This window comes from Corylus avellana, chromosome 11, assembly GCF_965113065.1.
Source record: "Corylus avellana chromosome 11, dhCorAvel1.hap1.2, whole genome shotgun sequence".
Classification (NCBI taxonomy): Eukaryota; Viridiplantae; Streptophyta; class Magnoliopsida; order Fagales; family Betulaceae; genus Corylus; species Corylus avellana.
The window spans coordinates 3,120,107-3,138,214 of NC_142500.1; the positions used below are offsets into that span (position 1 = coordinate 3,120,107).

The 18,108-nt window shown below is 35.9% G+C and overlaps 1 protein-coding gene across 1 annotated transcript; it reads right to left on the reverse strand.

Moving 5' to 3' along the window:
* Positions 1-7,510: 7,510 nt before the first annotated feature.
* PERK1 (proline extensin-like receptor kinase 1) lies at positions 7,511-12,070 on the reverse strand. Its single transcript, XM_088511684.1, has 8 exons — positions 11,306-12,070; positions 9,915-10,487; positions 9,497-9,583; positions 9,288-9,358; positions 8,962-9,038; positions 8,375-8,522; positions 8,076-8,237; positions 7,511-7,962 (listed from the first exon to the last, which is right to left on the reverse strand). Exons 1-8 carry the CDS (start codon positions 11,856-11,858, stop codon positions 7,654-7,656), a joined length of 1,980 nt encoding a protein of 659 aa, XP_088367810.1. The 5' UTR covers positions 11,859-12,070; the 3' UTR covers positions 7,511-7,653.
* Between the last annotated feature and the right edge of the window lie 6,038 nt (positions 12,071-18,108).

An 18,108-nucleotide genomic window follows, 5' to 3' on the forward strand; every position in this document is an offset into this window, starting at 1 on the left:
CCACTAATCAGTTAGGTGGTTAGTGGAAGTGGTCAGTGAATTTTACTAACCAATTTAGAAAGAGAAAAAAAAAAAACAATTATTTCAGTTTGAGAGGAATTGCCGACATGGCTGAAGGAGAATTCATTGGTATAGTTGCAAGTGGCTGTAGGGTTGCAAGTCTCCACAGTTGGTGGTGGAGAAAGAGTATTTTGTAGATGTTACGTTGGAATTCTGGAATTCTACTTGTTTGAATTTTGTCGCTAGTGGTATTGGGAAGCCTTTGTATGATGATTCTATTACTGAAGACCAAGGCAGGCTAGGGCATACTAGGGTCTTGGTTGGAATAAGAAGATATAAGTTGTAGAATTGAGGATTGGTTTCAATATTTTGTTTACGGGGCTAACAAGGGTGTTGATAGGAGAATTCTTTGGGATAGATTGAGGTTGGTCAAAAGTCAGGATGGTCAGGAACCTTGGCAACTTTAATGTGGTTTTATTTGTTAAGGAAAAGTGGTTTTAATGTGGTTTTTTTTTTTTTTTTTTGTTAAAAAGAAAAAAAAGGCGAACTAGTGGTAAAAAATCAACAAATGGGGCTTAATCATTAGCCAAATATCCCAAGGACCAACATGAAATAATAATAGTACGATGGTGGTTGGGCTCCAAGTTGAACACATTTGATTTATATCCTTGATCGGCACTTCATTCAAACAAAAACCTGTCAACTAAACAAAGGCATCTAGATGGCAACTTTGACATTATAAAAAGAGAATATCTTTTGAATTTTAAATATCAACATCACTATGATTGATCCTTAGTTGAGGTGATTAAGGGGTGGGATCCTGATAGACCCAATTAAGTTTAAGTCTTACTTAGGAAAGAAAAAATGAAAATCTATGGCGTAAGAGAAAATAATTAAGCTTCATGTGATTGCCAGAACTTAAGAGCCAAAATTGATATGAGACTTGCAAGGAAAAGGGATTTTTCAGAGTGCATATTATTAGCAAGTTAATGTAAGATGCAGAGTAGATCGTAAGAGCCAAAATATGGTCGAGTTTGATGAAGAGGTGTTTGAAACTGCCATCTCGTTTTTACAAGCAAATAGGATTCGTGCACAAACAAACCTGACAAGCTACAAATTTGGAAACATCAGTAGGAAGACCAGGACTCAGCTTCTCCTCCTTGTTTTTTGAATGCCTTTGTTTTGCTCTATCAAGACTATCATAGCTACAAATATAACAATCTTTTTGGTTTCTTTTTTATTTTCTTTTGAGAAGTAATCCAATCTCATTAAGAAGCATAGAGAGGCACAACCCAAGTACACAAAAAGTATATAAGAGAAGCACTAAAATTTAGAAAAAGAAAAACACATATCAAGAAGTTCAAAGAAATTAGGAAACAAGAACAACTGAAGGCAGCCATCCAAGAGATTTGAGCATAATGGCTTTTAGTTTTGTCTCCATCCTCTCAAAACCATCGAATTTTTTTTTTTCTTTCAACATTCAACAAATTAAATCAGAAATATACAAGTGAAAGCAATCAAACCGAAAGATCACAGCACAATATGAGCAGCATCCTTTGATTTTCTCAAATGAAAGAAGCAATAGGCAGGACATTACCATTGGATAATCTAAATGCAAATAATATCTTCTAGGAGCTATTACTTTAAAAAGACATGCTGCAATTGATAGGATTTTTTTTTTTTTTGTTAACCAAACTATAAGTAAAAGTGTTATTCATTTGCTAAGGTAAATGTACTACAAGCAGGTGGTATTTATCATATAAGTACATATGGGCACACAAACCCTTCCTTTTGTTAGCAACCATTTTGAACCTAATAAAACTTAAGCATGAATTGGTAAATATATCACTTGCAAATGACATTAAATGTATATAAGGTTTGACTATAGAGTTTTACATTTGACTGTCTACCTAACAAAAACCAATCTTGTTTTCCAAATAAGCACTGGCTATGTATAAAAGATGAGAAAAATCTAAAGATCAATTTCAGACAACCAAAACATTGGTACTTGCAAGAAGAAACATAAACCCCGTGAACCAGTAGACCCAAGACCTACAGAATAGAAGCCCGCGTATAGCCCTCTCAAACCCTGCAATACAAAGCAGCGTAATTTTAGTGAAATTCCGATCAGAGAAACAGTATACCATAGAAAGAAGCTTCAAGGCTGAAGAAAGTATTAACACATTACATGTTATAAAAGCATATGAACAAGGTCGAGGGTGCATGGGGGAGACAGTGGCCAATCCCGCGACGGATTATGACTATCTTCTATGAATAAGCAAGGACTCTGAACTGGTTTACAATGGGAAAACTAAGTAAACAGATTACATAAACCAGAGAAATTTGCTTAAATTTTATTAAAAATGTCAAGAACGGGGCAGTATAGGACTTATTAGTTAAGTTAGTTGGGCAAGAATCGTTGGAGTGACAATAATGTAACTCTCAATTTTAATGAAGATTACAAGACTAGATATACAACTTTACACCAACAATTACAAACTAAGACAGCAAGCAATTTAGAGAAAAGAAAAATGGAATCCACACAACTTTCACAAATTTAACTTTTGCTCGCTTAATTTTTAAGAAATGCTTTCCATGTACTGTCCCGTTACTTAAAAATCCAGAGGGGTAGGAGTGGGGGAAGGGAAGAAACCAAAATGATTTTTGGACAAGGGATGATTAACAATTTAACTGTAAGAGAATCATAATAATCCAATCTTTTATTTTATTTTATTTTAGATGAATATTATATTATATCCAATCTTATCAAGTCAGTGAACACCATCTTACCTTCTCCACAAACGGGAGATCCAAGTAATCGGGTCCACCTATACTCAATTCAATACATCCATATTTATTGCAGTGGCATAGTAGAACGCATCAAGGAACCATGACGTGTATGATACCTGCAATAGGCTGAATAAAATCTTCTCATAATCTCAACAAGCTTTCTTGACAAAATCTGAAGTATAACAATAGCCCAATAAACATATAATGTACTATATACAAAATTCTCAAAATCTTCCTGGAAATGAATTTTAATGAACCATTGAAAGATAGATTCAGTCATTTTAAAAGTTGTGCTTGGCTTTCTCAAACTTTGAAGTGTTTAACAATCCAACGCATGAGCTGCAATTCAGAATCACACATAATAATTGCAGAACTTGAAAACAAATATTGAGGATAGAAAGTGAGACATAAATGCAACTTTAAGTCAGAATGGTGTAGATAGAAAACTAAATATAAGAACACACAAGCAGTAACAATGTGCATTATCTGTGCATAAATAAATACGCAAAAAGCATAAATCTCAGTATCTGGGGCAAAACCGAGACACTCTGCATCTCCACCTGCATGTTATTAAAGTTGTGTGGTTATAACCATGAATTCCTACCCCTAACAGGTTGTGGAAGGAATCGATGTCTAAGGGGCTTCAAACACTTGTTGCAGCCAATGTAAGTTATGAATTGATCCCTACTTCTATTGATATTGTATGTTGTGTGTTCTTGTGGGAGACGGGTGTGTCGTGGCAGTGTGGATCTTTCAATGGCAATGCTTTCATTGTTTGTTTTTTTGTGAATTGTGTATTTTATATTGCGTCATAAATCTCTAGTACCCAAATTGCACTTATCAAAAAAAATATTGCATCATAAATCCTTGCTTTTGACTTTGAATAACAAGTTTGTTGCTTTTAATATTATATGCATATTGGACTATTGGAGGATTGATCAGAATTTTGTTTGGATTTGTAATGCATTATATCAGAATTTAGAACTTCCTTAAGGTTGAAAGTATGCCAAATACTTGGGTGTTTGAATTTCTAATGTGTCTGCATTTGATAATGCCAAACCCTTGCTTGATTTCAGTCCTTAAGTTTACTGTAATGTGTCTGCATTTGATAATGGGACATGCAATGTCATGGAATATGCTGATAGTCAATTTTCTATATTGTTGTTGATGAAGTTACCTCCCTGACAGCATTGGCGTGGTGGGTCGACAGCAACTAAGATCATTGGGTTGTGAATGAGCTTGGGAAAAGTTTCTTCAAGTTTCCATGTACATGAGCTTGACGAAAAGATACTTAATAGTGCTTCTTTAAATTGCTTTTCCTTCTCTTATGTTTGAATCTTGTACTATGTTCCATCTCTAGAATAAAATTGTTCTTTTACTGATCTCTGGAATTTGATTGGTTTATTCTTGGACTACTGGGTTGTGCAGTGCTTTAAGCCAAATTTTGACATCATTAATCAATTGAAAAGTATCCTTATCTTCTTTGATTAAAATTAGGTATCATCCTTCTTGTGGATTATTCTGTGCATGAGAACAAATGCCACAGGATTGAGTGTACTTAAAAATGATAATGATTCATGGATAGTATTCAAACTTAGTTTCTATTTTAGCTCATGTTACCATGTTTTTAATCAAATAATTCCCGGATCAAGTTCTGTTATGAGCTCCCTATGGGGGAGGTGGAATCATCTGCTTAGGCATATAGATGAATAAGTCAAGAGTTCATATTTTTAAAAATTCATTTTCCACACAGGAAATATTCAATGAATGGTTGATTGTTGTTGTTCGTTTTGGATCTTTCGTTTAGCTTTCCTTACAAATTGTTATGCCAGGTCTCTAGAGAATTACCATATGATTTGCTGGCTTATGGGATGATGATTAAGGACATAAATCCCCACGTGAAATTACCACAAATATCAGAATATGAATGAATTGAGCTGTAACAATGCAACATTGTTTTGGGATGCATGAAGAATCAATAAATGAAGCTTCAGGTCTAAACACCAAAAAGGGGAAATTATATGTTTTTCAATTGTCAACTAGCTTTCAAAAGGTAAGGATAATACGAAGGGCGCATTGATAACCAGAATGAAGCACATGATTTTCTCGTTCTCAAACCAAAACTCAAGGGAATACATAGCTCGTCATCTTGACACAACTAACTATAGACTATAGACTATGAACTATATATGAAGAAGCATCATTTCAAGCAAAACTTGAACTAGCTAGGGGGGAGCTGCACCAAAACCTCTACTGCCACGACCAAAGCCAGGCCTTCCACCAAACCCTGGCCTGCAATATCAAGAGAGCAAATGAAATAATCAATAAGAACAACAAGACTGTTTTGCACGATTGAAATCCTTTCTTAGCATAGCAGACTCTTAGAGTAAGACAATGCATAAAGATATGCCAAACAAGATATTCTATACTCAGTTTATAACAAAAAGCAGCAACCACACAATCAGAAGAATGACTCATACATTAGTATTTTGCATAAAGAGTTTACAATTAAATGTACATCTGCCCCCCCCCAAAAAAAAACAAACAAATAAAAGGAATGATTCCATGGGAAATTTTTTATTTACAAGTACTCTGAAATATCATTAAAAGCATCTCAAGCACACATGAAATATACAAGAGACACACCTATCTAGAAAGAGAAGATTAACAAACAAGAAAATCATTGAAACTAATCACCAATGGAACTAAATACACATGTATAAAATCAAGATTCACAACTGACAAATACCAAGTTCTAAGCTTTCACAACGAGAATTGCATTCACGCCACATCATAAAGAGTACTGCAAGTCAATTTGTCTAATTAGAAGGGCTTGGATTGAGTACAAAATGCAGACCAAAGTCCAAAATAAAGAATTTTTTTTTAAAAAAAATGCAATTTAAATTCTTCCTTCCCTCATTCGGCCAATGCAAGAGGAGGAAATCAAAATGCTTATAACCCATTCGGCTAGTGCAAGAGGAGGAAGACAAAATTCTTCCCTCTCTCATTTGACCTTACCAACAAAAAAAAAAAATTAGAGAAATCCCCAAAGATTCAACATATCGACCAAGGGAACTTAGACTCAACAAAATCAACCTCAGAAAAATCAATCATTCAAATTCCGTCCAAACAGTTAAGCAAATCACAAAATTAGAACAAAACCCATAATCGGTTACCCAAAGAAAAACAAAAAAGAACAACCAAAAGTTCTTACCAAAAAAAAAAAAGCCACCAATTGTAGATAAACAGACAAACCTGTTATAAGCACAAGGTATCATAATAAGACCCAAACTCAAATCAAAACAACATACCAAAACAAACCCATTTAGGCAATTAAATCACAAATAAATAAAAATCTAATATTCCTTCTTCAACTCTGGGAATCGCCGGTGGTGGCGTAGGTGGCATTCAGTGGCGGCGAGAATGCTTGATGGTGGGCAGAGGCCGAAAGTTAAGGGAGAGGAGGAGGAGCAGCCAGCCAAACTCAGATACCGGTGGTGGGGTCGGGGGTGACGTTCGGCCAGACGGTGGGCAGCGGCAGCGCTAGGTGGTGGGCGAAGGCCGAACTTGAGGGAGGAGGGAGTAGCGTAGGAGAGGGAAAAGTTTTGGGGAAAAATTAACCCCCCCTTTTTTTTTTCTTTTTTTTTTCTATTTTTTGAGGATATGCCAAACACTTTTTTATCAAATTTCTCTTCCCAAATAATTTCGACCTCACATTCATTTAAGAAAATATATATATATATATATATATATATATATATATATATAATTTTTTTTTTTTTTTCAAAACAAACAAGATAAATCTATTTATTTATTGAATGGACCAGATCATTTGAAAAAATGAATTTGAAAAAAAAAGTTGAAATGTCTAGTATTATCTTTTTTTTATTCTCTAAACCGTACCATTCAAACATAATTTCAAGGGGTAACTTCACTGAAGATCTTAAGCTTTCAATTGCTCTTAATTTAGACCCCTCCATTAGATTTTATACGTTACATGACGATTATACTCTAATTTTTGTATAAAATTCAAACTTTCAAAACGTTTTTTTATTTAAAAAAAAAAAAGGAAAATCATAGATATTTTGGCTTTTTTTCGTATTTTTAATGGCTAAAATTGATGGAGTGGTTCACATTAAGAGCAATTAAAAGTTCAGGGATCCAAATTGAGAGATTTTAAAGTTCGAAAAATTTGTCAAATCATGTGAAAATTCAGAAGTCTTCAGTGAAGTTACCCTAATTTCAATTTTTTATTATTATTCACAATTTTTTTTTTAAAAAAAAAAAAACATAAAATAATACAAAATAGATGACATGGCGTAATCTTAACCATTCATTTAGAATGAATAATAAGTACTGAGAGTCTTGATCCGCCAACAGGTATATTTACATTGCATTGCCTGAATTAGCAAGAGCGATTTCTCATTTTCGCCACCAAACGCATAATTCTCGATACAAAGTGTAGCAGACAGAAAATAAACACGTAAAAAGCTTGAAGTAATTTGTGGTGGCCTCTTCAACAACATCCCACCTACTTGTTAATTTTCAATACAAGCAAAACTGACACAACAACAAAGACTAAATTAAAGCACCATGCACGCACAAAAATTTGGACAACACACTTGAAGAAACGAATAAAAGAATTGGACAAGTTTCTCTGTTATTTTGTCGTATGATCACTATTGATAAATACAATGTAAAAAGCCGATATTTCAAAAGAAAATAAAAATGGGTTAATTGAATTCATGCCAAACATGTCGTCATCTTCCAATCAATTTTGACACAAGCGTAAAAATAAGGGGGTGGGTGGGTGGGTGGGTGGGTTTTTACATGAGCAAGAAAAAAGGCATCAGTAGTCGAGACTCAAGAGCTTCCACTGAAACCTTGGCTGCTTTTCTTTATCTTTCCCATCTCCATATCTCGGGTGGTTTGGCCTTCACTGCTTGATCCAGAAGGGTACAAACCATACTCACTGGTTGGTCCACTATACTCGCTACTGCCACCGTACTCCTGGCTTCCCAATGCCACCTTCCTGAATTTTTTCATGTCCTCCTTGTATTGGCTGGTGTCATAGTCTGAGCTTCCATGAGAGCTGTATACGGTGCTGTGTCCAGGTCTGATTCCTTCACTAAGATCTGCGAGAGACGCATCTCCTTCCAAAGCTCGAACAATCTGCATGGTTTCAAGCAATAAAGTTACTGGTTAGAAGCCTTCTAGTAAACAATATAGACTTGGACATGAAGCAAATAAATAGGGCAATCAAAAATGAAAGTTTGGACTCTTACCTGACTCATTCTTGGTCGACGCCGTGCGGAATGACGCACACAGGCAGCAGCACAAGTAACCATGCATGCCATCTCATTGGGTTCATAATCATTTTGCAGCCTTTGATCAATCAGAGCATCAAAGTTTCTATCTTCCAAAGCTCGTGTGAGCAAAGGCCTTGCCTGTAATGCCAACATAATTTAGTTTTCCATGTGCAAAAAGAAAAACTGAGAGATAGTAAACACTGCGTGTCCTTTGCACGCACATATGTATGTTTATGTGCACGCCTGTAGGAAGTGAGTTTAACTAATGAACTCACCCAGTCTACCAAACTATCCTCCATGAAGGAATGGGTTGTGTCAACAGGTCGGCGTCCGGTGATCAACTCCAAAAGCATGACCCCATAGGAGAAAACATCTGATTTGTCTGTGAGTTTCCCACTTGACGCATATTCTGGAGCCAGATACCTGCCACGGGAGTGTATGTGAGAACCTGAAGAATATATTCTGACTTTGCACATAAAGAACATCAATCCAGACTAGTTAAACCTAAGAAAAAAAATTAACAAAGATAATATATCTGGAAATGAGCATAAGAGTTGACTATCATGACATTTTTGAGAACCCCAGATTTGACAACAGATGATCAAGCACTATTGACATTAAGATAAACCAATGCAGCAGGAATTCGAATGGAACTTTCAAATATTAACATTTACTGCATGTGAAAACAGCATATACCAGAGCAGGGGCATTGATTAGTCTATAAAGATGTTACAATAAACAATTTTTTTGGAAAAGCAGGATCTAGGAGAATCCAAGTCATTCTAGGTCTCCAAAAAATAATATATTAACGGTCAAAACCATAGACGTAACCAACTAGAAAATGAAAGGAGTTGGTCTTTACCCAAAAGTTCCCATCACCCTGGTGGAGACATGAGTATTGGTATCAGAGGCCAACTTTGCAAGTCCAAAATCCGCAACCTGAGCAAAAGAATTGTTGAACTTGTTATCTCAGCTATAACTATAATAACTAAGCAATCACATCTCATGAGGAGAATGACAGAAATATACAATTGTCAAGGTAGAATGAAAGCTAATCCAAATAAACAAAATCAACAGGAATTTACTCAGGCAGCCCATGGCCAGCCTTTCAGTCATACAAGGCAGAACTACCGTTTTTGACAATTCAAAAGGTAACAGATTTCAAGAAATCAATATTGCAATTGGTACCTTTGCCTCAAACTTGAAGTCTATAAGTATATTGGATGCTTTGATATCACGATGAATGATCTTGGGATGGCCTACATATACATAATTACATATAATTAAAATGTGAATTGAAGTTTAAATACAAAGTCAGTAACTCAAATAGATCAGTAATTGCTCTACTAATGAGAGAGAGAGAGAGAGAGAAAGAGAGAGAGAGAGAGAGAGCTTACAATCCTCGTGAAGATATGCCAGTCCTTTTGCAGATCCTAAGGCAATTTTAAGTCTTGTGGGCCAATCCATAGTTGGTCGCCCCTTCCCTGCAATAAGAATTCTCTATCAGGACCACAGCTCCAGCAAAACAATGAATCCTAGTTTAGTCCCAGGCTTCATTGATACACAACAGATTGAAATAGCGCTTCTAAAAGATTCAAAATTTGGACACAAAACCAGTAATAATCAGCAATCAAAGTTTTATAGTAGCAAAAAGCGTAAGATCCAGAAGCAAGTAAAACAGAAAAGAAGAAGAAAAAAAAAAGCATTTAATTTTTTCTAAAGTGGATAGCATCCTTTTGGTCTTTCACAACACAGCTTTACATGTTAATTAGAAAAAAAAAATCAGAAAAATTTCCAGAGCTGAAGCTAACTTACCATGTAAGTGGAACTCTAAGGTATTGTTTGGAACAAACTCATAAACAAGCAGCCTCTGAGACCCAGTGATACAGTACCCAACCAATGAAACAAGATGTTTGTGATGTACTCGACTAATAATCTCAACCTCTGCCTGAAACTCACGCTCCCCCTGCCCACTTCCAGCTTTCAACTGCTTGATAGCCACTTCCTTCCCATTCGGAAGGACTCCTCTATGCACATACCCAAATCCACCTTGTCCAAGAAGGTTGGCATCCGAGAATCCATCAGTTGCCATAGCTAATTCTTCGTATGAAAAACTGCTCTTTGAGAAACCTAAGACTACTCCTGGATGAGGTGGTGGGAGTGGATTTTCTGACCCCGAATAATTGGACCCAGAGCCTCCACTGCTGTTCAGGAAAGGCGGTGGTGGTGGGGGCTGCGGTGTTGTAGGAGCATTTGCCGGTGAGTAAGGTGGTCGTGATGCAACTGCTGGTGGAGGAGAGGGTTTCTGCAACACTCCAACAACATGATTCGCAGGTGGGGGAGCATTTTGTTGCCAATGCTGCTGTTGTGGACCACCGTAAGGGCCAACTGGCAATTCCAACAAACATAAGAAAGGAGCAAATCAAAATTAAGGTTAATAACTTTGTTTTCCGTAACTGAAGAAATGGCACTAGAAAATTGTAGTGGCAGAAAAGCCTTGATCACGAAAAGCAGTAGAATAGAATTTTTTTTTTTTTTTTTTTTTTTTTAACAATCTAGAAGCAAGATGATAATCAAAATCATTTTGCTAAACCAACGAAAGCCGAAACAGAAATCATGTATCAACCAAAGCGCCCTCGGGGACCTTGATTAAAAGCTTATATATCGGAAGAGCAAGAGGAAAAAAAGACTTGGAAAATCATAGCTGAAGAATGATCCACCTAAACAATAATAAGTATCAACAAAATAATGCCTTTAAAGAACCCAGTAATCTCATCCCATTCACTAGATCTTCTTCCAAACCCACTCGAATAACGTGTTCTCAACAATCCCAATAACGAAAATTTTGAGCCCATGGAAATGTTAAATCTATGACCACCTCGGAGAGGGAAAACATAATACATTAATTCCTCGTACTTTTTAACAAAACATTTTCGAGGCCTGTGACCCAGATCCATTCTTCAGCACAGTCACCCAAACTAAAACAAAGATCAACAAAAACCAATACAACATTCACGAACCAAACATGAACTGAAAACCCCTATAAATTCGAATCAGAGGAAACCCAAAAACATAAATCTATTTCTAAACAACCCCTTGCTGATGAACCCAAATAAATCACAAATGAGAAACCACACATGCACATAAACTTGGAATTGATAGAATTCAGTGACACCTCAAAAGGTCAAAAATGAAAAAGCTCATACCTTTGGGACCTGGAGGCGGAGGTGGAGGCGCATAGTAGCCCTCCTCATCTCGGCGTCTCCTCTTCTTCTTGGTGCAACACACGCACAGTATACTCAGCACCACCAGAATCAACACCCCACCGATCGCTATCCCAACCACAACCCCAGTCGATATCCCACTCGACGAAGACGTCGGCGAACCACTCGTCGACGGGGGTGGCGGAGGGCTACGAGTGCTCGGGGGGGTGCCAGAACTCGAAGGAGGCGGCGGACTCCTTGTCGTCGCCGGAGGAGAAGGAGGCGTCGTTGGGTTCGACGGCGGTGAAGGAGTAGACGGAGTTGCGCTTGGCGGCGGGGTGGAGGGAGTGGAAGGCGTGGACGGTGGTGGCGAGGGAGTGGACGGTGGTGGCGAAGACGGAGTGGACGGTGGTGGCGCTGAGGGAGTGGCTGGTGGCGGAGCAGATGGAGTGGCCGGCGGCGGCGCTGAGGGAGTAGCTGGCGGCGGAGCGGCTGGCGTGGCTGGTGGCGGCGCCGAGGGAGTGGCCGGCGAAGAGGGGCTTGGAGATTGAGACATGGCCAATCAGAAAACAAGCCTTCCTCTCCCGGAAGAGAGACAGAGAGAGAGAGAGAGAGAGAGAGAGAGAACTATCCGAGCTCCAAGGAATTTTTGTTGCACTTTTTATCACATGGGGGCTGTGTTTGAACGCACAACTTTTCTGAGTTAGAGTTTGGGTTTGGGAACTAAACAGTGCGGTTGGTGGGACCGAACACGACTGGCCCGCGCATTTCTCCGCTCATCACTCGCTTGGGGAATCATCAATTAATTACGCCTTTGTTGGGTGAGCCAATGGGGACGCTCTCGTCTTTCTTTTGGCCGTCTCTTCTTGGACCTACTATACTAAATTACTAATATCCTGAGTCCAGGAAAAATAAATAAATAAATAAATTTAACTTTACAAATATTTGCTTTATATATATTTTATTTCTCAAATAAATGATGGGAGAATTCAATGCTCCGACTGTATATGTGTTTTGGCCACATGATTTTCGGAACCTTATACATATCCTAAGATTTATCTTATATTTTATTTCTTAAACCAGTAACTATTTGGTTTAAAATTATTTACGTGAAATTGGCATGAAGTCCTATGGAGATGGAGGAGTAAAATTATTTGTATTTTTTGTTTTTTAATTATGGTGTCCAAAATTGGAGAGAACGATCGTTATGCAAACATAATTCGAATTTAATCTACTTAAGCGATTTGTCCGACAACCTTCCTAGTTTATTTATGTGGTGAGCCCATTTCGGTAGTGTGCAAAGATAGAAATGGGACATTGCCAGGAAGGGGATTCGGTGCTGAAGTGAGATGAAAAGGACAACCAATTTCCGATGATTAGCTGACAACGAAGGTTTTGAGCACGAGACCATTTGTTAACCGATTGAGATGATGTTGTGCACCAAATCCCAGCCGTCCTCCCAACAAAGCCATAAAATTCCAATCTAACCCCTAATAATTCGAGGGTGCTTCTTCTGACCCGCCCATGTGGAAAATTGAAATGGGCTCATTAGTCTATCACCACCCTTTCCATCCATAGCGTTTGATTTAAATGGGCAAGAACAAGCACGAAATAAATATTTCTTACCCAGAAGGAAAAGTGGAAAAGTGGAAAAAAAAAAAAAAAAAAAAAAAAAAAAAAAAAAGCCAACTGTACCTGTTTAGCTTTGAAAATATGCAAGATGAAAGACAGTTGTCAAGCTCCTTATTAAATATTATTAGAAATAACAAAAGAAAATGTGTTCTTGTATGTGATTGGTTAATTATGAATTAGTCAAAGATTAGGTAATCATATGTATTTTAATTATTATTTAAAATTTATAAGCCTTTTATAGTTGCAGTGGCTGTTACTCTAAGGAAAGGGAAAACCAGCTGGATCCCAACGCTTAACCACACACAAAGACGTGGACGTGTTATCTAAATAAATACTTAAACACAAAAATGTTTTTAAGAGTATTTAACACTAACCAGTATCCAGATAATAACAGTTGAGCAGTTAAATAACGGTAGATAAGTAGTTTTAACGGCAGCATTTGTCACCGACGTTAGGACCGTTACTGTGTTGACAAATCCATTACATGGCAATTAGGACTGTTTCAAGGTAGTAGGAAGGCTCCATTCAGTCAATTCCAAAAGCTGGAGCGGCTGGTCAAGCACTACAAGGCTGGCAAATGGCAATGGGTGTTAGCCGGTGATTACTTTCCATTTTTATTTGGATATATAAATAGAGACAAAATAAGCACATGTTTGGAGATTTTGGTTTAAGATATTAAGATCATCATCACCACCGCCTCCTATCTGTTTGTCAAGACTCTAAGAAGCTTCTTTTGATATGATTGTTAATGTGTTTTGATTAAGTATTACTTTTTATTTGTTGAAAAATAGTATTCTAATGGGATGGAGCTTAAACTTATTTGGAGTTTCTTTTGTATTTTAAGTTATTTGTCCATATTCTTGTTTTGTAACTAACCACAAATACCTACGAAATAAAAATAGACACAAGTGACTCGTCGGAAATATTTACGGTAGATACTATGATACTTAAGTCAATATGATAATCTATGAATAGGTAAAAAAATGAGAGAATAAGAGGATACTACAACACATACTTTGGACCAAAGATTGTCACATTTTTTATTGGATTGTCATATGTAAGGCAAGTAGGCTCGATATGGATTGCCACATTCTTTAATTTAATTAAGGAACACTCCTTATATGGCGTTCATATACATACAAGTTTGTTTAGTAGAAACTGTTATTTAGGAAATCATCGGTTAATAGAACTTTAGGAGGATTCTCTTACCGTCGTCTATCGATCAATCAACTCTTTAAAGGTTGCCCGTCGGTTAGAATTCTCTTATTTAATGAACCATTCAAGAGGTCCATATTGACGGGAGGCGCGGTCCATGTTGAGGGCGGGTGGACCTCAATGGACCCAAGAGCTTGTGGGCCTTAATGTGCTTGTGTAGCCTAATTAGTAATTATATGTAACTTAACTGTTTTTCTTTTTTAATTAGGGATGATAACAATAATTAAAGTAATACACTAATTGGTGACAGGGGGGGCGAGCTGCCGGCGTAAATATGATTCTTCGCCGGCGGGAAGTCATATTCAGACGCGTGAGGCGACAGGCCTTTTTAGAAAGTGGGGATATTTGACTAGACAAAGTCATCCTCCATTCAAGTCTTTTTGGCCATCCTTTCGGAGATTCATGCATGCGTGCTACGATTTTATATAGGGCGGCTTAAAGGCTTAAGGCATTTTTTTTAAAAAAAAAATAATAATATTAAAAGGCTCCTTCAAAAAATAAAAATAAAAAAAATCCCCTTATGGGTCTCGTATATGGCTTAGGTGTAATATTAGTTAATGATAAAATAAAATTAATTACCTCATAAAGTCAAACTTTAACATAACTTATCTTTTGTTACTTTGCTTTTATTATAAAATTAAAATAAATATTATTTATTAATATTTAGATATTTTTTATAAAATAAAAAAATAAATTAAAAAAAAAACACCACTTAAATTTATTGTCTTAGCGGCCCTTAGGCCTTAAAATTTTCGAGTTTTGGCCTCATATGGTTAAGTGTATTATGAGTTCCATATGAAGTTTGTATTTGAGATTGTAGTTTCAATAAGTACGATTTTAAAAATTGTGCTTTTGAAATCACTACTTTTTAAAATCGTAAAGGCGTTTAGTAAAACATGTTAAAAATTAATCTTTTTTATTAAATATTTGTTATGCGAAATGGTAATTTTGGTTTAAATTCGCACTTTTTTTAAATAAGCATTCTTAGCCTACTTATAGAAATTGCATTTTTTTTTTCCTATTTTAGATTAAGTACTTTTTAAATCGCAATGTCAAACTCTTTACGTTTTGTGATATCTTTTAAAAGCGCGGATTATTCTTGCGAAATCGCAATTTCAAACGCACTCTAAGAGTTTAACCATTAACCCAAAAACCTTAAAACTGTTCGATACAGATTTGGTTAAATTCTTAACCCTTAGGACCATAACAATATCCTTATTAACAATGGATTAGATATAAGTTTGATTAAGAACTTATTAATAGTAAACGAACTTCATCCTGATTGCATGATGTACGAGTCTGTGATAATGATTACAAGGCTAGCAATATAGAAGATTTTTTATTTTTTATTTTTGTAACAAATAGAAGATATTAATTAGGGAAAAATGCAAAATTAGTCCATGTAGTTTACCTGATTTACAATTTACTTCCTGTGATATCAAAATGAACTTAGAGGTCCCTGTGGTATTGAAGAAAAAATAATTTAGTTCCTACAGTTAAATTTCATTCATTGACTTAACGGATTCTGTTAGGGTGCCACATCATATCCAATAAAAGTATGACACTTGTCATATTTTATTTATGACTTTTAAAAAGCATACTTGAATTTTCTATGTCATATTATTATGCCAACTAATACATCCACCTCAGATTTACTCCACATCAAACACAAGTAAAATATTTTTAACAGACATAATTCTACCAAATTATTGATACAAGCACACCATCTTCTTTTTCTTCTTCACGGACGTCGTGTTCTTCACCATTAGCATTGAAAGATGTGATTTTAACAGGATTAGGTGGAGAGAAGGAGGACCTCCGATTGTTAATGAGCCCATCATCCACATATGTTCCAGGATTAACGACTTTCAATCAAGTGATTACTTTTATATAGTATGTACAAACACAACATTGGAGTTCTTTGACTGGTCTTGGTCAAAAGTCCATACGCAAATATCTGTATGAATGTGCAGTTAGGAAAATGTAAATTCTTTGTTTTTGCATTCAGACAAAGGGGCAAACAAAATCCACAAAAAGCAAACACAGTCGTAGATCCCAAAAAAAAAAAAAAAAAATACAAGGAAATCACTTTTTTTAATCCCACTATCTTCAACAAAAAGCAACAGAAACTTCAAATTGTTGTTTTGATTTATTCAATTCGTTTTTCTTTTCTTTTTTGATAGAATTAGTGAATTCTTTTTAATGGAATTTGAGTTAGAAAAATTCTTATGTCTTTCTGTCTCTGTCTTTGTCTCTGTCAAGCAACATAATTTTTTTTTTCTCCGAATTTCAACAGTGGAGAAAAGCATAAGAGCCGAGCTAAGAAAAAGTAGAAGATAGGAAGAGAAGAGGAAATTAAATTAAGAAATAGATTCAAAATTTCAAAAGATGAGAAGAGATACAAGAAAAAAAGGAAGACAGGACAAGAAGAAGAAGAAGAACGCGGCGTCCGTGAAGAAGAAAAAGAAGATGGTGGTGCTCGTATCAATAATTTGGTAGAATTAGGTTGGTTAAAAATATTTTACTTGTGTTTGACGTGGAGTAAATCTGAGGAGGGAATATTAGTTGACATAATAATATGACATGGAAAATTCAAGTATGATTTTTAAAAGTCATAAATAAAATATGACATGTATCATACTTTTATTGGATGTAACGTGACACACTAACGGAATATGTTAAGTCAATGGATGTAATTTAACTGTATGGACTAAATTATTTTTTTTGCATACTACAGGGACCTCTGAGTTCGTTTTGATATCACATGGAGTAAAATGTAAATCAAGTAAACCATAAGGAATAATTTTTTTATTTTTCCCTATTAATTAAGCAGAGCAGAAGGTTCTAATTTATTTATTTATTTTTGTTTAAAACAGAAGGTTCTAGTACGTAAGACCAAATGTAAGCTAATTTAACGTTATCAAATCTCATATGGGTAAAGATAAACAGAAAAATTTTTTTTGCACTGACATGCCACGCACGCCGCGTGCTGTGAATCAGTTCTCATCTCATATATATTTGAAGTGAGGGGAAAGACGCGTTTTTCTAATCTCAGTTATTCGGTGTTGCCGGACAATAATAATATTAATTGTAAGAACACCAGACCGACAATCAGGTTTGCTAAATTCCATGAGTACCACATTATCCTATTTTATGTTCTGTTTTTTTTTTTTTTTCATTAAGGATATGGCTATGTTTTGGTTCGACTCGCATTGAATATGCTACATGTTAAGGGCGATTGGTTGCGATCAGTTAATTATACACCGAATTCGAATCAACAATGCTTGTAAGGTAAGAAAAAAAAAAAAAAAAAGGGTCAAAGTGACTCGTTATTGTCTAACGAGGGTCACTCTGATGCCTAAGTCAGTAAAAAACTTTGAGATCAAAAGTAAACAAAGAAATAAATAGTATTTCGTAAAAATAACAAGTGTCTTTCAATAATCTAACCTCTCTCTTTACAGAGTGTTTTCCACGCATAGTCAATTGAGGGAGAGGTTTGAGGCTAGCTCACACTCCTAATTCATGCTTCTTTTATCATTTTTTGGTTCTAATGCAATGCTAGTAACTCAGGTGGCAATTATAAGGATACTGTAGTTCATATCACCTAATATCTACGATTGACTATGAAACATAGAAGTTTCATAGAAGTTGAAAAAGAGAGAAGAAAAAGGAGGGTTTTATTTTTATTTTTATTTTTATTGTTGAGTGAAAAAGGAGGTTTTTAATTATAAGCCTTGGCATGTTAGAAGTCTTTCATTATTATTTTGTCGCTTTTCTTTTTATCTGTTGTGGTTGACTTTGAATTCGTGAAATATTTTTGCATACTTTGAGAGGCGAAGGGGACCATGAGAGCTCAAAGCACATGGCAACGAATTATTTTAATCTTCTAATCCTATGTAATTATGGGCATGACATTCGGTGCCTGACCAACGGCTAACATCCCAATCAATCCAGCAATC

Bases quoted from the DNA above. Each gene is read 5' to 3' on its own strand.
- PERK1 (XM_088511684.1), bottom strand. From the start codon at position 11,858: ATGTCTCAATCTCCAAGCCCCTCTTCGCCGGCCACTCCCTCGGCGCCG. The intron at 9,584-9,914 runs GTAAGTTAGCTT...TTCTTATTGCAG, and splicing joins CTTAGAGTTCCACTTACATG to GGAAGGGGCGACCAACTATG. The intron at 8,523-8,961 runs GTAAAGACCAAC...CTCCCGTGGCAG, and splicing joins AGGGTGATGGGAACTTTTGG to GTATCTGGCTCCAGAATATG.